Source organism: Zea mays, chromosome 2 (assembly GCF_902167145.1).
Source record: "Zea mays cultivar B73 chromosome 2, Zm-B73-REFERENCE-NAM-5.0, whole genome shotgun sequence".
NCBI lineage: Eukaryota > Viridiplantae > Streptophyta > Magnoliopsida > Poales > Poaceae > Zea > Zea mays.
This window is the reverse complement of record NC_050097.1, coordinates 239215701-239239238: the sequence shown is the minus strand read 5'-3', so window position 1 is coordinate 239239238 and position 23538 is coordinate 239215701. Positions and strand designations below refer to the sequence as shown.

The window sequence follows — 23538 nt, the reverse complement described above, 5'->3', positions numbered from 1 at the left end:
GCAGATCTGAACCGACAAACGTGACAGTGTCAAATATAAATAGAGGTCCGATCTATGTTTTTGATTAATTGATCTAGAGGTTAGGGTTCTTGGGGAAATCCAAAAGTTCTATCATGTATGAGACATGAAACGGTTTCATCAGCAATGTAGTACGGCTCTTAGCCTCTTACTCGTAGCCAGATGACGACGGATCACCACAGTTTTCTTAGCACCTAGTTCTTTTTAGAAAAATGTTATCCGACTAGCAGCAATGTTATTTTTTGTATTTTAGCCCTTTATCAGATTTAAAATCACGTTTAGACCTAAAAAAATTTTAAACTCAATTTTGGACCCTTAGCTCGGCGCCATAGCCTGTGGCGCCGAGCTAACACAGCTCGGCGCCACAGCCTATGGCGCCGAGCTATGACGTGGCAGCAACGGCTACTTGCGCCTAGGGCTTACCTGGCTCCGACGTGGTGGCGGCGCGGCCTCGTAGCTCGGCGCCACAGATCTTGGCGCCGAGCTACGAATTCCTATAAAAACGCCCGCGCGGCTGGCCGAGAGCAGCTCATTTCATCCCATTTCCAAACTTCGTCAAAATTTGCTGGATTCAAAGATTTGAGTTGGTTCACTTCGTAGACCAAGGTATGATGTCCAACTGATTCGTTTTGTATATTGGGTTGTTAGTTTAATAATTTGTATACACCTATTATATTATCATTTTGATTATTAGTTTGTGTAAACTTATTATAAAGCATAATAGGTACAAGTGATAATTATAATCGTTTATTAGATAAAAGACATGTACCGAGAGGCGTTGTGGCAGAAGAGAGGTCGTCCTCGGGAGTTATATCCGGACGTATCTAGTAAGGATGCTCCTGTTCCTCCTGAACTCCTCGTGCCTAACTGTGACTGTGGCAGACTGGCTTGGGTACATCTGTAGGAAACGGGTGACGCCTAAGAGGGGGGGTGAATTAGGACTCCTAAAACTTTTACTAAACTAGGCCACAAATAAATCCCTAGAGCAAAACCTATGCAAATAATCAAAACTAGAATGTGCAAACTCGATTTTGTCTCAGTGTTGCTATCTCTACCGCAAAGGCTAAGTTTCAATCTACACTAAATAAGTATGACAATAAGATTGAAACTTAAATGCTTAATATAAATGCGGAATGTAAAGAGCTAAGTAGAGAAGCAAACTCTCGTGGAAGACGCCGGTATTTTTACCGAGGTATCCGGAACCACGCAAGGTTCCGACTAATCCTCGTTGGTGCCCCTACGCAAAGGGAAGCCCACGCGAGGGCCAAGCACCACGGTCAAGTAACTCCGTAGAGAGCCACGGGCCTTCTCCACGCGCAAGTGGTGCTCCGCTTCCGGCTCCTCTCGGACGCTCCCTGCCGTCTCCACTATCGAGCTTCCGGCCGAAACGCCGCGGGCCTCGTTCCCTCCGGTACACGGTGGCGGCCGTGACACAAACGCGGTTGTCACGGTCTCGCAAGACTCTCGCCCCACTCGGTACAATTACAACGACTCACGCAAGAGCCGAGGGGTTGTGTGGTTTTACAAAACTCACTCAACTAACTAGGGTTCACCTAGAGCAAGCGCTAAAGCGGTCTAACTAACCTAAGCACTTCGCAAAGCACCTACGCTAATCACCGAGTGATTCTATTAAGCACTTGGGTGTTTGAGCTCTTGGAAATATGCACTATGTGTCTTGGTATGTTGCTTGGGCTCTCACACTTGAGAATGGCCGGTTGGGGGTGTATTTATAGCCCCCAACACAATTGTAGCCGTTGGAGAAAAGTTGCTGCTCTCTGCGGCACACCGAACAGTCCGGTGTGCACCGGACAGTCCGGTGGTGCACCGGACAGCGCACTGTAGCCTGTCCGGTGCGCCTAGCCGTTGCCTGTCCGACTCCTGTCAGAGCAGGTGACCGTTGGCGCCGCAGGCTCCGGGTGCCACCTGGAACTAGCCGTTGGGCTGCAGTTCCCAGGTGCACCGAACAGTCTGGTGTGTGGGCACCGGACAGTCCGGTGTGCCACCGGACAGTCCGGTGCTCCACGCACAGACAGTCCGCAGGCAGCACACGCCTCCTTTCTTGAACTTTTCTTGATCTTCTTAATGTCTTCTTTTGAGGTGTTGCTTTCCTCAATTCCTTAGTCCAAGTAGTTCTTGCATCCTGTGAACTACAAACATAAACACTAGGAAACTTGTTAGTCCACAGATTGTGTTAATCATCAAACACCAAAACTTACTTAGCCAAATGGCCCGGGGTCCATTTTCCTTACAATCTCCCCCTTTTTGGTGATTGATGACAACACAACCAAAGCAAGCAAATAATTCAAGTATTTGAATATAAAAATGCAATCTACTTGCTAGGATGCATGATTGTCCCCTTAATGTGATATTATGGACTTAAGCCTCCACCTAACTCCATAATTCACTTACTTCCTATTTTGGACCAAATAACCAAAACCACTTGACAAGGCACTTGCAAAATTTGAAAATTTTAAATTGGTGGTGTTTGGTGTTTGATACATTTTTCATTGCTTTGGTCCCTAAAATTCTCCCCCTTTGGCATCAACCACCGAAAAGGAAGACATTAAAAGCGTGTAGGAAGTAAATAAAACTTGCCCTCAAGGAATTGAAACTCTTGAAGAAAAACATATGAAAACTCCCCCTAAATGAGTGTTCTCTTTTAGAAAGAAATTTCTCCCCCTTTTTAGAGATGAAGAAATATTCCCCCTGACAGAGATCATCAACTTAGGAAAAAGCATGTGAAAATTAGAGGTGCAAGTCATGATTTGAATAGACTGACTTCCCTTATGCATAGGTAACAAAATATGATTGAACCACTTATGCATTTAGCAACAAGGAAGTATAAGATATGAAACCGTAGTCTAACCAAATGTCGAAGAAGACGTGTAAATGATGTAAAATTACAGTTCTTGGAGATATGCAGTGGAAGATTGTTGTCTTTCTCCGGGGACTTCATTTTCCTTACAATGAGACTATCACAAGAAAATAGACTTGAAAGGAGTGTTAGTCTCAAAGTCTTAGATTATAGAGTAATCTCCCCCAAAAGATGTGCATACAAGTTTTTTTGAATACTTGTAGGAGACATGCACTTTGATTTGATATCAAGAGGGGCAGGTTATCCATAATCCGAGCTTTGGCACATATAAGTTAAATGATACCAAATGTAGGATATGAGTGTTTTACCACTACTAGAATTCATAATTATCAAATGATGTATCATTTACTATGAAGTGACGTAGAAGCTATGTGCCGTGCTTAAATAAACGTTTTAAGCCGTGTAGGTTTGCTTAGGATATAAATTGAAAGCAAGCAATCCTACCATATGATTTACCTAGTATGCATACATAAAAGTAAACATCAAATGTAATACTAGGCATGAAAGGTAGAGCTAGATCCAAGAAAATAGATACGCATATCTAAGAATAGTAAATACAATAAATCTAGTTACCTCAGTCATGGGTGGGGAAATTTGGGTCCAAAGTATTTTACTAATCCACTTGGCAATAAACTCTATCCATTATGATGTATCCCATGATATACATCCCATCTTTGCCAAGTCTCCAAATTTCCCGACGACCTTTGGTCCACTCACTTCCCCCTCGGGATCCAAACCTTCTTGGTGCTTTTCATGGTTGAAATTATTTCCTTTGGCACCCAGATGCGTTTGACCCCCTTTCCTTTGTTGGCTTGCTTGTTGGCCTTGATTGCTATCACCTTTCCATTCGTCTTCTTTTTGATTAAGTACGGTGTAGCAGTCTTTTTATCCACCTTTTTGATGTAGGTGTTGGAGATTTTGCTTGATGGCTTTTGCTTGAGCTTTTGCCTTGGTTTATCCCCGGTCATCGCCTTGCATTGGAAAGACTTGTGGCCTTCCATGTGGCATAGCCTACAAATCACAGTTTCTCCCTCTACAGGCTTGTTCACTCCCGCAGTGGTGTTATCCTGTGGAGGTCGGATTTGTTTGGCTTTGCCTTTCTTGTCATACAAAGCCTTGCCAAGGCGAGCCACTTCTTGCTTTAATTGTTCATTTTCCTTTGCAACCTCATCCGAACATGTCTCTACAACAATGTTCTCAACAACGACTTGGTTGCAGGGGTTAGAATCATTAATTAAATCAAAGCAGGAAATAGAAGCATCTTTCATAAATATTTCAGGCACTTCAATTAAAGATGCTGCTGGGGTGCTACCAATGTTTTCTAGCTTAGTAATTAGCTCATTATTGTGTATACTAAGAATTTCCATTTTTTCTAGCAAATTTTCAATAGCTTCTTGGGAGCTAACTAACTTAGCCTTAAGTTTTTCATTCTTTTTAATAAGGCCATCATCGGTAGCAGTGGTTGGAGCACTAGATTCTAATAGCTCAATTTTAGTTGATAGCTCACTATTTAAGTTTGCAAAAGTTTCAAATTTTTCTAGCAAACCTTTGTAATCATTTTGAGAGCTAATCAACTTATTTTTCAAAGTTTTAAGTTGAGCTTTTTGCTTAGTGCAAACATCCTGGAAAAAATCTACGGCTTCCGCAAGCTCATCTAGAGAGGGCTTTCCCTCACCTTCATCATCACTACTACTTTCATCACTAGAGGATGGAATGCTTTTGTTACCTCTTGCCATAAGGCATTTGTGTGATGACCGTGATGAGCGTGATGAGGACCGGTGGCTGCGCGTCCTTGGAGGTTCATCTTCACTTGAAAAGTCATCCCAAGTTCTAACACTTGTTAGCGCCTTGCCTTTGCTCCTCTCCTTTTTGGGTTCGGTCATAGTTGGACAGTTGTCCCTGAAGTGGCCCTTCTCCCCACATGCGAAGCATCCTCTCTTCCTTTGCTTTTTCCTGTCAATGTTAAAGAGAAGATCTTCGACCTGCAGGGGCACACCCATTAGATTAATCTTGCGGATCATCCCCATTACCTTTCCGACGCGTCGGATTGTTTCTTCGTCCTCGGAGGATGATGTGCATGGTTGATTATCTTCTTCATCATCATCAATTTCTTCTTCTTCCTCTTCTTCACTTGAGGAACTTGGAGTGGGAGCCTTCTTTTTTCCCTTCCTTTCATCACATGCAAAAGCATATGGCCTTGAGGAAGTTGGCTCCTCTCCCCGACACATTTTTCGCGACATCTCAAAAGCCGCGATTTTTCCAATTACAATGGTTGGGGTCATGTTACTCAAGTCCTCCATGTTGTGAAGGATAGTGATGATGCTCCCATATCTTCGTTGTGGTAGTAGGGAGATAATCTTCCTCACAATGTCCGCATCACCTAGCTTATTAATGCCAATAGAATTTAGCTCATTGATAATTAGATTCAAACGAGAATACATGTCTCTAACAAGCTCATCATCTTTCATAGCAAAAGAATTATACTCATTTAAGACTAGGCAATGTTTTTGCTCACGGACATTGGATGTGCCGTCATGGAGCTTATGCAATTTTAGCCAAATCTCATTAGCAGTTTTCAAGGTAAATACTTGATTAAAAATATCCATGCTAAGAGATTCATACAAGCAATTTTTGGCTCTAGCATTTAAGTGAATTTCTTTTTCCTCACTCGTGGTTGGTTTCTCGGGATTCTTGAGGGGTTTCATCCCGTCACGAGTGACTCTCCAAACACCTAGATCAACGGCCTCTAGGTAGCAAGCCATTCTAGCACTATAATATGGGAAGTTAGTGCCGTCGAAGTGTGGTGGCCTATGGGTATCCATCCCTTCCTCTAAAAAGCGTCGGCTCTTTTAGCGGTGAAGCTAAAAACGTTTCAAATGAGCCAAACCAGGCTCTGATACCACTTGTAGGAAACGGGTGACGCCTAAGAGGGGGGGTGAATTAGGACTCCTAAAACTTTTACTAAACTAGGCCACAAATAAATCCCTAGAGCAAAACCTATGCAAATAATCAAAACTAGAATGTGCAAACTCGATTTTGTCTTAGTGTTGCTATCTCTACCGCAAAGGCTAAGTTTCAATCTACACTAAATAAGTATGACAATAAGATTGAAACTTAAATGCTTAATATAAATGCGGAATGTAAAGAGCTAAGTAGAGAAGCAAACTCTCATGGAAGACGCCGGTATTTTTACCGAGGTATCCGGAACCACGCAAGGTTCCGACTAATCCTCGTTGGTGCCCCTACGCAAAGGGAAGCCCACACGAGGGCCAAGCACCACGGTCAAGTAACTCCGTAGAGAGCCACGGGCCTTCTCCACGCGCAAGTGGTGCTCCGCTTCCGGCTCCTCTCGGACGCTCCCTGCCGTCTCCACTATCGAGCTTCCGGCCGAAACGCCGCGGGCCTCGTTCCCTCCGGTACACGGTGGCGGCCGTGACACAAACACGGTTGTCACGGTCTCGCAAGACTCTCGCCCCACTCGGTACAATTACAACGACTCACGCAAGAGCCGAGGGGTTGTGTGGTTTTACAAAACTCACTCAACTAACTAGGGTTCACCTAGAGCAAGCGCTAAAGCGGTCTAACTAACCTAAGCACTTCGCAAAGCACCTACGCTAATCACCGAGTGATTCTATTAAGCACTTGGGTGTTTGAGATCTTGGAAATATGCACTATGTGTCTTGGTATGTTGCTTGGGCTCTCACACTTGAGAATGGCCGGTTGGGGGTGTATTTATAGCCCCCAACACAATTGTAGCCGTTGGAGAAAAGCTGCTGCTCTCTGCGGCACACCGGACAGTCCGGTGTGCACCGGACAGCGCACTGTAGCCTGTCCGGTGCGCCTAGCCGTTGCCTGTCCGACTCCTGTCAGAGCAGGTGACTGTTGGCGCCGCAGGCTCCGGGTGCCACCTGGAACTAGCCGTTGGGCTGCAGTTCCCAGGTGCACCGGACAGTCTGGTGTGTGGGCACCGGACAGTCCGGTGTGCCACCGGACAGTCCGGTGCTCCACGCACAGACAGTCCGCAGGCAGCACACGCCTCCTTTCTTGGACTTTTCTTGATCTTCTTAATGTCTTCTTTTGAGGTGTTGCTTTCCTCAATTCCTTAGTCCAAGTAGTTCTTGCATCCTGTGAACTACAAACATAAACACTAGGAAACTTGTTAGTCCACAGATTGTGTTAATCATCAAACACCAAAACTTACTTAGCCAAATGGCCCGGGGTCCATTTTTCTTACAACATCAATCACAACATCCAGACATGGATGCTCGCTGCTACTACCTTTGTGGCAGTTTGGACGTACGTAGCTTATGACTTGTCACTTAATTTTGTTCGCATTCATTATTTTGTAGATATGTAATAGTGCTTCTTTCCATTATTTTAGGGACATCAGAGGTGTTTCTTTTTCCAGTGGATCGACGGTCCTGATAAATTTGACCCTCGATATCTTCTTTTCGTTAATTGGTTGAGTGGAAAGACCAGTCATGAGCGTTTTAAGCGTTGGGTACCTCCTCCCCCGAATCCTCCACCAATGACGGATGCGGAGAAGGAGGTAGCAACAGAAAGACGGATGGACTCACCGCCTCGATGCGATTGTGGAGATCGTGTTGTCATCGACGAAGACTATGACAAGCAGTTCTGTTGTCCGAACATTGATTATGTGAGCCCATTGATACGCTAAATGTATGAACTAGTTTTTATTTACAATAAATTACTATTTTTTCTCCTGCAGCCATACGGGTGGCGTAAGTGTCGTTTCAGAGAGTGGTTGTATGGTCCTTTGTCCCATTGGCCAGAGCCAGAGGTAAAGGAAAAGAGATACAACGGGTGGGCGGAAGAAGAGGTCAAATTTGATCCAGTACTCTGCAAATGTGGTATTAAAGCTAAGTATGGATTAGTTCCTTCGGAGCTTGGTGTTGGATATTTTTGTGGACATATGGTCGATTACGATGAGGTTGGTATTTTTTTTGCACCAGCTGTAATGTTATAGCGGTACTTACTATTTTTTTGTAGGAGACGAGGAAATGCAGTTGGGAGAGTTACGACGACAAAGGAGAGGTGATACGCACAATAGAGTCCAAGAGAATAATGGGATAGAAGATACGTTGTGGATCTCGGCTCGTCGATTCGTACATTAACGATCGCACACGCGACATGCGTAGGGAAGCAAAATCTGCCTTTTATGATAGCCCGAAGCGTGCAGAGTATAGGAGGTTGAAGGCGGTAGATGAGAAGAGAGCACAGGATGCAAGGGAATGGGAAGCGGCTCAAGCCCAGAAACAGATGTTGGATAATCTTGCTGATCGCCTCAAGGGAAGTAAGTGAGATAAATGATATTATAATTATGTTAGTACAATTTATTTATCTTGACTTTGCTAACTTATTTTCCTCGTTATATTTGCAGAGATTGGAAGCGGCGTAAACTATTTGGCCGATGAGGCGCATGCGAGATATGTTCAGGATAAAATGACAACGGTTGAGCTGATGGAGGAGGAGGACGACGACACATCTAGATTGAGTGAGCTTATCGCTCTCGCAGAGGCAGGATTACATGAAGAAGAGGAGGACGACACATCAAGGTTGAGTGAGCTCATCGCACTAGCTGAGGCAGGATTACGTGCTCAAGAGGAAGAGGATGAGTTTATGTCTCAGGCCGTCGAAGAGGTAGAGGCAGCTTATTACAAGAAGAAGTCTGATGAGGCTGAGGCTGAGGATGAGCTATTCTCCCAAGCTGCAGATGAAGCAGAAGCCAATTATTACAAGAGAACTGGTGACAAGTGTGATGCAGGACAATGCAGCAAGTGGAATGAGGTTGTCATTGAGGATTGCGCGACGGATGACTCCGAAGATGAGTTACTCATAGATTGTGATTCAGACTGAAGAATTGTAGCCTATTATGTAGTATTTACGTATCAAAAATAATTTAGAACTCTAAAGATGCGTTACTTATTGCTTATTATGTTTTTTACAATTCACAAAAAAATTTGCAAGAGTTTCCCTTGTTTTATTAACAACCACAGTTCAAATAATCACATATTATAAGACATATAAGCATTTCAACATATAATACATCACAAAATAACATTGAATATAAAAACATCCACAGAACATAGTTCTTCATACAATGTCCACAAACAAAGTCCAAAATACAAGTTCCACAACACATAGTCCAAAACACATAACATAGTTCATATTACAACGTCTCCAGCATGAGTCCAAATCACACAGTTTTCAGGATAAGACCAACATCACAAAAGTATTCATTTCCTCCTAGTCTTACCCTTGCCCTTGGCCCCAAGAGCGTCGGTGCCTGGAGTGTAAGGGTCTCGTGGACGCCTTCTACGTGGTGTCAGCTGTGATGGCTGAGTTGTAGGAGCATCCTGCAACTGAGATGGTCCAATCTCCACCTGACCTGCGGCGCCAGCGCCAGCGCCAGCGTCGTCGTCGTCGTCCTCCTCCTCCTCCTCGTCGTGGGCCACGTCCTCAAACGTGTCCCGCGTCGATCGCGACGAGCTCAGTCCTGCTGTAGATGGTCCAACTGCACAAATGGGAGGCTGAACGTCCTGCTGCATAAGAGGCACAGGCAGCTGCACGTCAACGCCCGCTAGAGACCGACATCCACACCGAGCCGCTGCACGACGAAGACGACGTGATACCCTCTGTAATCAAAATATTAGTTAAAGACATATGTTAGAACATACAAATAAACAAGTTTTCTGTTAGACATTGATACTCACTGATAGTAAGAGCGTAGTACTATCTGAAGTTCTCTGTGAGATACACTCAAGTTCAACAACAAATACGAGCATAGAGTTTCCCTATCACAAGTTAAAACATTAGGATGCTCAAAACTAGACATAAAGCATTGAATTGAAATCTCTAATTTTAGTAAAGAAATAGTTACCACTCTATCAAGGATTGGAGCAGCCTCAATTTGGGACCCGTGCCGAGCAGCTATGTCGAAAGCTGTGTCTTCGTCGTCTGACGATTCTTGCTCGGCGTAGTCTGCAGCTGTCCACTGTCCTTTCAGCTTGCACCTAGTCACACCAGAATACCAAATCAAATACCTCCGGAAGTTGTAGTTTGTGTGTGCCTGGTCGTTCTCATAGTTAAGATCCCCCTGCTGTTCCCATTCATCAATGTAATCACGATGGTGGGTCTCGAAGTCCGTGACCTTCTTCTGTCTCTGTCTGTCGAACCTGCAAAAGTTAGAACCATAATTAGCGACTAACTGATATTTCAATTATTAGTTAGAATAACAAGTGCATGTAGTAACTCACTTATGAAGTTCTATTGAAGTCGAGAATGGCTCCACCGGAAACTCCTGGCGCAATCCGAACTGTCGAGCAACTCTGTGGGGCAAGTGGTACTCAACAGCATAAAAACAGATGAGGGGACACCTCATGAGGTAGAGGTCCTCGTCTATTGAGCACATGCTGCTCAACTGTATGCTGGCGAAATATAGATCAAGATACGGTTGTCAAGTCACCTGCAAAAGTTTTAGAAAGCACATGTAAGCACGCTGGTGTCGTGCGATAAAAGTAAAAAGCACATGTAAAAGATAAAAGGAGAAAACTCACCATCGAAGGAGTAAGTGCGTCGAGCTCGTTTGAGTACTCCACGTAAGCACGCTGGTGTCGTGCGAATGGCTCCTCGACCTGGTCCCAGCGGTAAGCAGCCGTGGGCTTAAGCCTACTAACTTACTAAGTAATAAATATATATTAACTAATAACTATATAGTAAATATTAAATGAACACATCAAACGAAATTACATAATCTATAAATAATGTACGAAAACAATGTATACCTGAGAACGCGTACGAGTCCAGCTAACGGTGGAGAAGGTCAAGTCGGACGAACACCTACGTACAAAAAAACCTATTGTCAATAAAAAATTTGGCAGCACCTCCCCTGTAAAGTGATGTTTATAGAACCTACGAATAAACGACAACACGATGGTTGCCAACACAGAAAACATGTAATATCAATGCGATAAACAAAATGCTAACTATATAATCACTAAGAATTTACTAAACACTAACAATATACTAAGCAAGAAACTAGCTAACTATTTTAATAAACACTAACAACAAAATGTCTAACTATTTACTAAACAATAAATAAGTGGATAGCTAACTAATTACTAAACACTAACAATAGCTAACAGTTTACAAACTAAGAAATTAAAAAAAATACCGGGCGGCAGTGAGGGCGGGACCTGCCGGGGCCGGAGCGGGCGGTGGCCGACCGTAGCGCGGTGGCGAGCGCCGGTCCCTAGCGCGCGGTGGCGAGCTCCGGGCGGCAGAGGGCTCGCTCGGCGGAGCTCCGGGCGGCAGGGAGCGGGGCGGGCGAGCGGGGCGGGGAACTCCGGGCGAGCTCGGCGGAGCACCGGGCGGCAGGGAGCAGGGCGGGCGGCCGGCGGCGAGCAGGGCCGGAGCTGGGCGGGCGGCGACGATTTCGACGGAACGGCGGCGGTGGGTTTTGCGGCGGTAGAAGTGACGCGAACAGAGAAGAAACGCGCAGAGAGAAAGGTAGTTTGCGGGTATTTCCTAGCTCGACGCCAAGATCTGTGGCTTCGAGCTAGGTGCCACGCAGACTGCCACGTCACACAGCTCGGCGCCATAGGCTGTAGCGCCGAGCTGTGTTACCTCGGCGCCACAGCCTATGGCGCCGAGCTTCGAGTCCAAACGTGCAAATAAAATTTTTGGGGGTCCAAACTTAAATTTTTGTCTCGAAACGGGCTAAAAAACAAAAAAATCGGCAGCAGTTGGACACTTCGATGTACTGTGGTGGCAGCCTCCTTGCTGCAACTCCAGTGGTCACTCAACCCATCAGTTCAAGTGAAGGAAGAAAAAAATATTGTAATTGAGTATATACTAGCTTTGTTCTGACATATATATCTTAATTAAATCAACAATGTTTCTTCATGAATTACATGTCGACGGACAGGTCGCTGTGATGATGAAAAATGTGAAACTGTTTCATAAATGTTCCAAATAATCAGCATGAGGTAAATAAGCACACGGATGGCCAAAACTTGAATCGGCAAATGTCAATTTTAATAACACTCCAAGCCTTCCCTTGCTGGCTCCTCCCCCACCCACCGATCTTGACTCTCTCCTTGAGTCGAATCTGATTCCTCCTCCGCCCGATCGCTCCCTAACGTCCTTCTCCAAGCTCAGACGCCACCGCTCGTGTCTCTACCCACACCACGTGCGGCCTAGATGCCTCGGTTTGCTCCACTGCCTTCGCTCGCGCCTCTACCCGCGCCACGCGTGGCCATGACACCTTCGCTCGTGCCTCTTTCCAAGCCACGTGCGGCCCCGTCGACTTCGCCCACACCATGCGTAGCCCCGTTGACGAGTGTGGCCCGCTTCACCAACCCTGCCCTCGTCTACCACCGCCGCGGGTGGGCCACTCCTTTGGTTCCCATTGACCTGGCCCTCTTGACGAGCGCGACTCGCTTCGCCGACGAGCAGGTGGACGAGCTCTCAGCCCCCCGCTGGCCTGCATCGAGCCCCCTGTGTACCACCCGGTCGCCACGCACCGCGACCTCAGGCACGTCCACCCGATGGTGACTTGTCGCGCAACCAGCGTTCTCTGCCCCGTCAACCAGCTGATCTTGGTGGCTCACATGACTGCCACTCCTTCGGACGCCTTCCTGGTCCCCTCCTCCGTTCGCGCCGCCCTCGCCGACCCTGCTGGCCAACCACACTTGGGACCTAGTGTCGCGTCCACCAGACACCAATATGGTTACAGGGCCAATTGAGTCTTTCGCCACAAGCTGACTTCAGACGGCTCCCTCAACCGCTACAAGGCCAGTTGGGTCCTTCGGGGCTTCACACAGCATCCCGGTGTGGACTACGACGAGAACTTCAGTCCCATCGTCAAGTTCGCCACCGTGTGAGCATTCATCTCTCTCTCTCCTAGAACTAGGCGATCCATGAGCTCGACATCAAGAATGTCTTCCTCCATGGCACTCTAACGGAGAATGTCTACAGAGTGTCCAAAAGATTTGGTTTTCAAAATATCTTTTGAATATTAGAGGCTTGAACTTTAACAAACACCATTACCTTGACGAAAACTACTTAAAAAATTAAATCCTCTGACTCAATAAATATAGACCATTTGCATGACTGTCGAATGGAATCCCATCAAGACACTATACGATGTATATCTGTTGTACTTCCTCTTTCTTTCTCAACTAAGGTTAATACTCCTTTACACCTTTAAATAAATTGTTCATGCACTAGGAGAAAATTTTGTTAGAGACCTTATTTGTTTTGTCATTTAATCATCAGAACCCTCAAATGGGATTGATTGCACTTAAAATAATTGCAAATTGAATTTTAGGTCCTACCAGCCATTTCGTACAAAATGTAACATCTTGGAGATTCTATGTTCCAACCCAAAGCCGCCCTTTATAAAAATAAATGTATAAATGTAAATGTAAAAATACATGTGTGTGTGAAGATAAATATCACAACAGTAAAATGACAAAAGTCCGACGACCCTGTAATTCGACGGTTGCTGCCAGAAATAATGTTTTTTCCAACGAGTTAGGACCGACGGACGGTTGTCTTCGGACATAAAACGAAAGCCGTCAAAAATAAGTTATTTCCGACAGTTTAGGCCTTAGTTCCGACGGTTTGGGCCGTCAGAAATTTCTCGTTTTTCTATTTTTTTTCTTTATCTTTTTTCTTTGCTTTTTTGAGAAGGGATAGGTTGCATCGCATATATGCCTGGAAATAGACAAATCGTTGTCCATCTTTGATTCTTTGTACACAGCTCGAGGGTAGCCACTCATGGTCTCTTTGGAATGCAGGAATTTCACAAAAATGATATAAAAAATTCACATGAATTGGTTCAAAAACACAGGAAAAACATAGGAATCGGGAAATTTTCGTTTGTTTCAAAAGAGGCCTAAGCCTATTTTACGCGAAAAAAAGAAGGGGGGCTTGGCAAGCAGACCAAATGGTTGTAGTATTCATCAATAGTGCATGTGGTTTGTATTGCACTAGATCATAATATTAAACGCTAAAAAGCTTGAAGACGAAGCTGCATCCTGAGGTATAACTTTACCATCTATCTATTTATACACGTGACTCTCAAAGAGAATAGAATTGCCATTTTGATTTCTTTCATGCTTTTGCTTTGCATGGAAGCATCTGTACTCCATTTTGATTTCTGGCTAAAGTGACAGTGGTCGTGCGTACTAATAATCGGCCCATGCGGATTAGTCGCCGGCGGCGGATGGGACTGGACGCCGATCAGTCCCGTACATCCATCATTGCTGGAGTGTGGCAACCCCTTCGTCTCCATCTCCGGTGATTGTGCTCTGACGGCGAGGCTGCGTGGCAGCAGGTTTCTGAGGTTCTGTCCGTCCGTGCCGTACACCTCGCTGAAACCGACGACGACTCACATGGTGGTCATGGATACCGCAAGCACGGAGCTAGGGTTTACTAAACCATGGGGTCACATCGCTAACTTGTTATGACCCCCAACAAGTGAGATATATATACAACAGTGCCATCTTTAAGGACGAGACCGACGTGATTCATTTCGGCACCGCACGTCCTTATACCGTCTATGCTACTCATCATCATCATCTAAGCAGGAGTGATTACCATTCAGAGATTAAATATCGTTGCCCCCCACACATCATCCTAGACACATCATTCTAGTTCTAGAATTAAAAGAAGCAGACCTGACGCGAGAGCTACGTACGTACTACGCAACTAGTACTGTCCAACGAAAACGTCGATACGCGAGAGCTACGTACTACTACGCAAAAGGCTACCTGACGTCCTGACTTGAGGCTGAGAGGATCCGATCGGTCGGGGGCTAGCGGGTGTCCGGGTCCGGCCCTTTTTGACTTTCCAGCGCCCAGGAGGCCAGGACCAGGACGTTGACGGCCGCCCAGCCAGCCCGGCAAGCCGCAAAGGATCCGCGACCCACCGCACCCGCGCCAACAAACCCTTGGGCACCGAGCCACCGACCGACCTTATCCTCGTCCTAGGTAGGTAGGTACCCCGGTGCATCCCATCTCAGCCGTCCGCTCCCGCTCCCGCCCCGTCGTCGCGATTATTCAAAGCGCGGGCTGAGGTAAGTGGGCCCCGTTTGCCTCGTGCACTGCGCGCGCGCTCGTGGGTCGGGTCACCGGCTCACCGCCGAATTTGCCTCGTGCACTGTGGCTGCAAAAACGGTTGCTTTGTTTTGTTTCGATTGCTAGGAAACATGAGTATGCATTAGATCTGGGCATAAAACCCGAGCCCAAAGCCCTAAACCCGAAATACCCGAACCCGTACCCGTTTAGCCCGAAGCCCGTTACCCAAACAAATCCAACGGGTAACGAAATTGAATACCCGAATTAAGTTTGGGCCTAATCGGGTATTAACCCGCGGTACCCGAAGTACCCAATCTACCCGAAGTACCCAATCTACATACGGCCCAGTTAGCCTGGCAAGTGACCTCTCCCTGTCGGCGGCTTATCCCTGACTCCCTGTCCAGCTCCAGCGGCCGAGCGGCGGCTGCGGCCTGCGGCTCTTTCCATACCACAGTCCCAGTCTCCCTGTCCGGGCGTCCAACTGTCCCTGTCCATGACTCCATGTCCATCGGAGCGGTGACTGCGGTGCGGGCATGCAGCACTCTCCCTCGCTCTAGCCAGGCAGGAGGCAGGAGGCAGGATGCAAAGCAAGCACATCACGGAAGTACAGGCACCAGCAAGGCACGGAGCAAGGCAGGCAGAGGTACCAAGGTAGCCAGCAGTCCAGCATCCAGCAAGGCACTGCTGATTTTTGTAGGGGAGCAGCGACCTGCGTTGTTGCTTTTGGATAGTTCGTGTTGCACTACTGATTTTTTGTAGGGGAGCAGCGACCTGTGCTGCTGGTTGCATGAGGATTGTTTCACTGTTTCGGGTAGTTTGATACTACCCGAACCCGTACCCGAAATTACGGGTACCCAAAATTACGGGTACCCGAAATTACGGGTACGGGTTTGGGTATAGATGTTAGATACCCGAAATATAAAAAACCCAAAAAGCCCGACCCGAAATATCGGGTAAACCCGAACGCCCAGCTCTAGTACGCATGCTAATCTCAAACGGAGGGAAAAAAAAATATAATATGATTAGAACTTATTATACAGGGTATAATAAAGGCCAATGGCTTTTGTTTTAGTAGGTTGGCGTTCAAGAACCATGATACCGAGTAGAAATGAGTGTATCACTCTGATCACTGTCTTGACGATGAAGCAAGTTAAAGCGGCCTCGTTTGGTCCTATATATCTGGTGTGGTGTGTGGGGGTAATTCGATGCTGTTGTTTTTTTTCCATAGCTGATTGTTCTAAGGGGGTGTTTTGTTTCTAGTGACTAATTTTTAGTCTTACCGTTTTATTCCATTTTAGTCTCTAAATTGTCAAATACGGAAATTAAAATAGAGTTTTAGTTTTCGTATTTGGCAATTTAGAGATCAAAATGAAATACCATGGAGGGATTACAAATTAATCTATACAAACCAAACACATCTTAAATCTCATTCATACTAAGGGTCTGTTTGTAAGCACCTAGTTTTTTTTGTAAATATTTTATGGAAAACAGACGTTGTTCCAAACATACCAATTTATATCTTAACTTATATAAATTAGATTTTTAGTTTCTTAAAAACCCAAGAAGCAAATATCTTCTAGATCTTGTTTTTATCTCTAGTTTTTATAAATAGGTTTATGAAAAAAATGTTCATTCTACTTAGAGTCGCCTAAGTTTTTATAAAGTGGTTTTAGATAGGGGAGGCTAGTTTCTTAGTTTTTAAGAAACTTGTATAAACTTAGATATAATGTTTATAATCATTTCAATTTTTATAAAACCAGTTTTTTTTTAAAAAAAAATAACTGGGTACTTCCAAACATACCGTAAGGCTATCTTCAACAGACTCCCTATCTCACTCCTATCACACTTACTATTTCAAACTTTACTCTACAAACAGTATAATTCACAATGTAAAATAATATTATGCACGGTCATTTCTGATTTACACAGCCTACTGAAAGATGGCCTAAGTATGCCTGAAAATCATGATCGATCGACCATTTTCAATGTGCCTGATCACACCACCACAAAATGCACTTTCGACGCACATCAATGAATGGATGCTGAAGTGTAGGCAAGCGTGCAAGCACTGCTGGTAGTAAGTTGAGACATCAGCTTTCCTCGTCGCTGCGCTGAGCCGCTGACGCATCATGCTCGCATTGGACAATATCGTCCTCCTACAGAGAAGCAATGTATATAATAATCATCACATTAATGATTAAAAATAGGAGAATTCATAGTTTTATATGTACAACATTATTTAATATGGAGTCTCTTAAATAGACTCTAAGAGTTAGTTGAAAAAAATACAAGAGATACGACACTCTATTCATATTGTCTCTTAACTACAATTATAATCTAAATACTCTAAAGACTCATGTTTATATCATAAAGTTTGTTAAGTGTCTCTTATATTTAGAAAATCGAATCAAACGTATAAATATTGTACATGTCCTTATACTATATAAAAAATGTTGCGCTAACTAACCATAATTTCCACGTGGCTGTTCCAAATCATATACCACAGCACATGGTCACCCCCGAGGCCCCGAGCCCCTGTGCCTCCTGCGGTCGCGGCACGGACGGCACCCTCGGGCCTCAGGTCCCACCCTCGCCTCCGCCCGCGGCCCCGGGCGGTACCCTCACCGCCGGGCCCACCTCGCCCCCTCGCCTCCGCCCGCACAAACAGCCGACCGCCCCCTGGCCGCGACCCGCGCCCAGACACACACGAGCGCAGCGCACGCAGGCAGAGGAGGGCCGCGCGAGCTCTGCGCGGTGGCCTGTGGTGGGGCGAGGGAAGCGAGGCGAGGCGGGGCGGCCCGGCAGCCGCCTCCTGACTCAGTCGGTGGGAGCTGGAGGTGCGAGCTGACGGTCCGGGTTACCGACCGGGCAGCACGGCGGCCACAGCGGAGGCAAACGGCGGGGGCGGCGACCCCGGGGCCGCGGCGAGGCGGCGCTGGGACCTGCCGGCCGGAAACATGTAATGGCGCTGGTTTCTGCTGTTATCCTGTTCCGTTGGGCTTTGAGTGGTTTTCTCACTTTTCTGAGCTGCGCGGTGGATCCAGGTGGTTTTCTGGATCGGTTCGCGGGGTGGTTTCGGTGATTTGCGCGAATTGCTTGGTGAGTTCTGGGTCGGTGGGCGCGGGTTAGGGTTTCGCGCGTGTGGGGGAAAAGCCGCCGGTTCTCGAATGGTTCCTCATCGCGTGATTGCTGAAATGTCTGTTTTTTTCTCACCACCACGTGATAGCTGAAATGTCTGGTTTTCTCGAAAATAATAGTGCTAGAAATGGCCGGTATTCGTTTGCAGCCTGCGTGGAAGGCATTAACTGGGGTGATGAGTTGGTTTCCCTACAAACAATGGGATAAGCTTCCGGATTCGTATTAGCGTGGTTCCCATAAATAATTTGTGGAAGAGAGGGGGTTGACTGATCATTCGAGGTCCCGCCTTGTGAAATGGCTGTCCAATGGGCGTGTTGTGATCGTGATAAGAGTTTTTCTTTGGATGTTTCTAGCTGTGTTGCTGAACTCAGCCGTGCATAATTTTGTATTTCAAATGTCACGTCCTGCAGAATTTTTCAAAATTCTTTATAGATAAAGTTTGCTGATTCTAAGCTATGCACTGTGATTCTGTGAAGAATTTGTTATTTTGTCTTAGAGGCCATGATGTAAGGGCTCCCGCTAAAAATCTTGTGTTGCTTCTGCCGGGTTTTGTATATACAACTAATAGTGGTAGAATTGGCCGGTATTCATTTGTAGCCTGCGTGGAAGGAATTAACTGGGTAATGAGTTGGTCTCCCCGCAAACAATGGGATAAGCTTCTGGATTCGTATCAGCATGGATCCATAAATAATTTGTGGAAGAGGGGCGTTGACTGATTATTCAAGGTCGTGCATTCTTGTTCCTGTGGAATGATTGTACGATGGGCGTGTTGTGATTGTGATAGAGTTTTTTTTAATGTTTCCAGTCGTGTTGTTGAACTCAGCCATGCCTAATTTTATATTTCAAATGTCACGCCCTGCAGAATTTTCAAAATTCTTTGCAATAAAGCTTGGTGATTCTAAGCTATGCAATGTGAAGAATTTATTATTTTGTCTTAGCGGCCATGATGTAAGGGCTCCCGCCAAAAATCTTGTGTTGCTTCTGGCGGGTTTTGTATATACGACAAATATTCAAATTTTGCTGGTATTTATTGTGTGGTGAAGTTCGTATTAAATGCACTCTGCAATGTTGAACATGCAAATAAACATTGTGGTGTTGTGCTTTGTTTGAAGAAATTGGCATATATCTTTTACCGTGAATGTGGCCAAGTTGGAGCTACTTTTCGATTCATTTTTTGGAAGTTTTCTAGGCTGGCATTTCAGCAAACTTATATATTGCACCAGAGGATAACTTCCAATTCAAGGTCAACAAACAAATAAAAATGCTGCACAAATTCTACAACAATGTGTTAAATGTGAAGCTTCTAAGTGTCAGATTACCAAAATCATCTATATATTCTTCAGATGTACGCAATAGCTCTTGACTCGAACTTAAGAAACACATGTGTAAGCTTTATTACACGTGGACTTGATCACACAACTCTCTATTTTTGTATGATTGTTCTATATTTGTCGGTTGGATTTTAGCGTATTGGATTTTTCTGCTTTGTTGTAAGGGTAGTTGCTTGCATGTGATTGATAATGTATATGTTTATATAGTTAATTAGTTGTCTTTTCTTAGTTATAAACAATTGATGGGAGCACTATGTTATACTCCTGTCTGACTCTATTATTGTCTATTATTCTTTATGATTTGATATGTAAGGCGCTTCAAGTCTCCATCTGGTTTGGCAGTACACAAATATTTATGTATATTTTTTTTATAAAATATGCAGTGCAATGGGGAAAGAAGTTGTTGATATGTCTACTGATGAAGAATCAGATTGCGTAGTTATGTGTCCACCTAACAGAAATGCTGATCATGAGGAAGCTGTGAGTGGCAGCCATGATGAAGATTCTTCAGGAAGGCAAGAGAACCCTTATGCTGTGAACTCACATATGAACACCCGTGGCCAGGAAGATGTGTCTGTAAACCCAGACCTGCTCAAGCTGATTCATCAGCAGGAGTCTTCTGTCAGCAATTCACCATCAAAACCTGCAGGAGCTAGACAGCAAGGGTCTAGCCATACTGTCCCTGAGTCATGCACTATTGCACCTGAAAGAAGGTCATCTGGAGCAGGAACTTGTGCTCCAATTTCTTATCCCACCAGCAGCGGGGAAAAACTTTCAGATATAAGTAGCTCCTCACCAAGAAGCATGACAAAGGTCTGGTAGTCATTTGTACGCTCCTTTCAACTGTGCCCTTTGGGCTTCATCTACTTCTCTTTGTCTCTCATACCGTCTTCTATTTGCCTTACGCTGCCAAATTAACTTTTGAACATGAAAGCAGGCAACTTTAGTGACAAACTATACTGTTTGTGGATTTGCAGAGTCCATCAGTCACATGCAGGAAGCCTCTCCAATCTGACAATACTTCTCACAGTCAAGAAGAGGACTCATATTCTGTCACTTCTTCGTATCCTTTTTTCTTTTCAAATATTGATCATATTAATTTTCCAGTGGATCTTATTGTTCTGTCTGTTTAGTGTCTCCTTTTTCTTTAATATTTTATGCATATGAACTCCATAACATTTTGCATGGAACCCTTTTCTATGCCTAAATAACTGTCTGCTAGTAAAAAGATCGCTTCATTTGTATCCCCCAATTTTCATTGTATCCCTCAATTTCCTGAGCTGTGTACAGAACTGTAACTTCAGCGAGAGCTGGAAAAACTAAGAAGACAACGGTTGCTGTTGCACCTACATTTGTCTGTGATAATCGTGCTGAGAAGAGAGGAGAGGTACACATGTATTTTTGTGGTGCAATATCATGATTACTGTTTGGCTTTAAAGAGCCAGTTGGGTAACCAAAACTTTGTTGATTCTCCAGTTTTACACAAAATTAGAAGAAAAGCGCAAGGCTTTGGAAGAGGAGAAACTCCAAGCAGAGGCCAGAAAGCAGGTAAGTCTGATATGGTTTATTTTATGGTATTGCCTGAATATTGGTGTTTGTTTTGTGGCATCATGAAGAGCACCCGTTTTTGCAAAATCACTATTCCTAATGCATTGGAAACTATAATTGCATTCTTATAAGCACTGGAATTATAATTTTGGAGCAGCTTTGTTTAACCTACCGTTTTCCTCCACATTTTGTGGTATAAATATTTTGAACTTCATCGAGCTCACCTTTTTACATGACTCTTGTCTCGTCTTCGACTTATCAAAATACTATCTGTTTGAGGTTTTGGAAACAATCATTACGACAATTTTTATCATTTCCATCTTGCTTAGTTAGTGCTGTAAAATGCAAGAAACAAAAAAGAAGTTAGGATATGATTGATGCCTTGAAATTAACTTTTCTGAAGGTTTATCCATCTTTTAGTCCATTTGCATTCTTGTTCGCTACAATAGCAACTATACGAGTTTTTGCACGTGGCTTCTTTGTCCAGTCAATATAGTTAAATTGGTTAAGACTTTTCTTGTATAAACACAACGTGCGGGTGTACCTGGGTATTGCGTTAAGAAGACCTCATTTAGGTTGAAGAAATCCTGAACCCTTGCCCCTCTCATACACAGCGACACTCACTGTAGTCCATGTGAGAACAACCACGACCAAAGCTAACCTTATACCTGTATTTTGGCGTGGAACAAACAAGGTTTTTTTTTAAACCCAGCTTGAAATTCACTCCCACGGGCCATGGGGAGTCGAACTCAGGACCTGAGTGCTACTTAGACTACCTAACCAACTCAACTAGAGGCCGTTTCGCTTTTCTTGTATAAACACACGTACTAAACTTTAAGCTTGTGAAGCTATAATTATTTCTTGTTTACATGAATTGATTTGTCTTTATAATGAAATATTTTGTCCCACAAAATCTTATATTTTTACTAGGGAAAACTACAGGACTGGTAACTTTACGTAGTGGTATTAGAATTGTTGAGGATGCTTGTATCTGAAGCCTGCTTACTCTTGGTATGTTGTTACTGCACATAGACCTCACTTGACTGCGGTAATTATGCTTGTACCGTGTCATTCGTACACGCATATTTGATGCCTCTTGTAAGGCTGTCTCCAGCAGCTTACCCATCCTATCTTCCATCCCATCTTTTATTTCAAACTTCACCCCCACCTGTGAATAGTGCAGTCTACGGTACAAAACAATATTTTACGCGACCATATGCACGATCTGCTGAAGACAGCCTACACATCATTATGCTTTCACATTTTTATGGACAGTCTAACTTAGGAAAACGCTTTGTTACCAAGCCTGTTTTATGATTTTTTTGGGTTAGCTAAAATTGTCATTATTTCTCTTGTCCTTTTCTTTTTCTTTTTTTTCTAGGAAGAGGAAGAAGAAGCTCTAAGACAACTGAGGAAGAACTTGGTCGTCCGAGCGAAACCCGTGCCGAGCTTCTACCAAGAACCCCCACCAAAGGTTGAACTTAAGAAGGTAATGTATTTCATGTTGCTCAATAGGTATTTAGATTCCGAAGGAAAATCTCTAGGCCTTCAATCAGTTTCATAAGTTATCCTGCCACATCAGTTACTTAGATTTTTCTTCATAACTTCATATTAATTTTTTTCCTGCCTTTTTTCTTTCTCGCAGGTGCCTCCAACTCGTGCCAAGTCACCAAAGCTGACGCGGAGGAAGAGCTGCAGCGACACGCCTCACACACCAGAGGGAGGAAACGGCGGCGGCGGCGCAGTGTGCTGCCGGCTGCACCGCCACAGCATCGGGAACTCCAAAGACATCGGCAGCAAGGCACAATGCTCTCCAAAGACTGGACCAGCTGCTAAGTCCAGGGCGCCCCCAAATCCAGGGAAGACCCGAGGGCTTCCATGAAGAAAGCGGGACAGCAGACAAGCGCCGCCGCTGTACAAACCTGACCCGTGAAGCATCCATTGCCATGCCGTTTTTCATCTTAATCCATATACCCTCACATCACCCGGAAAGATGGCCTCATGCCCCGGCAACAGACAGCGTGCCTGGTGCTGGATTGTTTTTTTTTGGGCGTTGCCCTTGTAAGAACCTGGCTGCCTGCCAGAGACCGTGCGCTGTGTCCGTGTCTGTAAATTTGCTGCAAGTTTTGTATGGGGTGACCGAGTCGGTCCTGTGTGAGAACCAAACGGCCGGGCATATTGTCATTGCGTGGGGGGCAGCATTCGCTGATACTATGTAATGTACCTGAGTGAGCTGTAACCTGTTGTGGGCATATTGGCAAAGCGATTCTGATTGATGTCGAAAAAAATTGACCAGGTCATGCATGATTCTTTTCTTTTCTTCCTGTGAACATACCAGTTAATCAATCAAGAATCAGCTACCTACTATGAAATCTTTCAGGTGCCAGTAACAGCGGCAATTCACTCGAACTGGTTGGTGTTACGTACTAAGCTGTGGAAGAGCATTGAGCACATGGAGACACAAATCTTTTCAACGCCAAAAGGCGAGGCGTGATTTGCGCAGTTTGCACACGATCTGGTCGGC

The 23538-nt window shown here is 44.9% G+C and overlaps 1 protein-coding gene across 2 annotated transcripts; it reads left to right on the top strand.

The window, feature by feature from the left end:
- The first annotated feature begins 17525 nt into the window (after positions 1-17525).
- Positions 17526-23321, top strand: LOC100283540 (seed specific protein Bn15D14A). Of its 2 annotated transcripts, XM_035964813.1 has the most exons (8): positions 17526-17956; positions 18042-18096; positions 19850-20279; positions 20444-20529; positions 20757-20853; positions 20943-21014; positions 22396-22503; positions 22660-23321. In XM_035964813.1, the coding sequence occupies exons 3-8, from the start codon at positions 19854-19856 to the stop codon at positions 22894-22896; spliced, it is 1026 nt and encodes a 341-aa protein (XP_035820706.1). In that variant the 5' UTR covers positions 17526-17956; positions 18042-18096; positions 19850-19853; the 3' UTR covers positions 22897-23321. The 2 variants fall into 2 exon arrangements, with proteins under 2 accessions (XP_035820706.1, NP_001149912.2); NM_001156440.2 differs by lacking the exon at positions 18042-18096 and having other exon boundaries at positions 17551-17956; positions 22660-23295.
- Positions 23322-23538: the final 217 nt, after the last annotated feature.

What these genes read in the sequence shown, in the direction of transcription:
- LOC100283540 (XM_035964813.1), top strand. Translation starts at nt 19,854, where the DNA reads ATGGGGAAAGAAGTTGTTGATATGTCTACTGATGAAGAATCAGATTGC. An exon ending in CACCAAGAAGCATGACAAAG is followed by an intron (nt 20,280 to 20,443) that starts GTCTGGTAGTCA and finishes GTGGATTTGCAG; the next exon opens with AGTCCATCAGTCACATGCAG. An exon ending in TCATATTCTGTCACTTCTTC is followed by an intron (nt 20,530 to 20,756) that starts GTATCCTTTTTT and finishes AGCTGTGTACAG; the next exon opens with AACTGTAACTTCAGCGAGAG.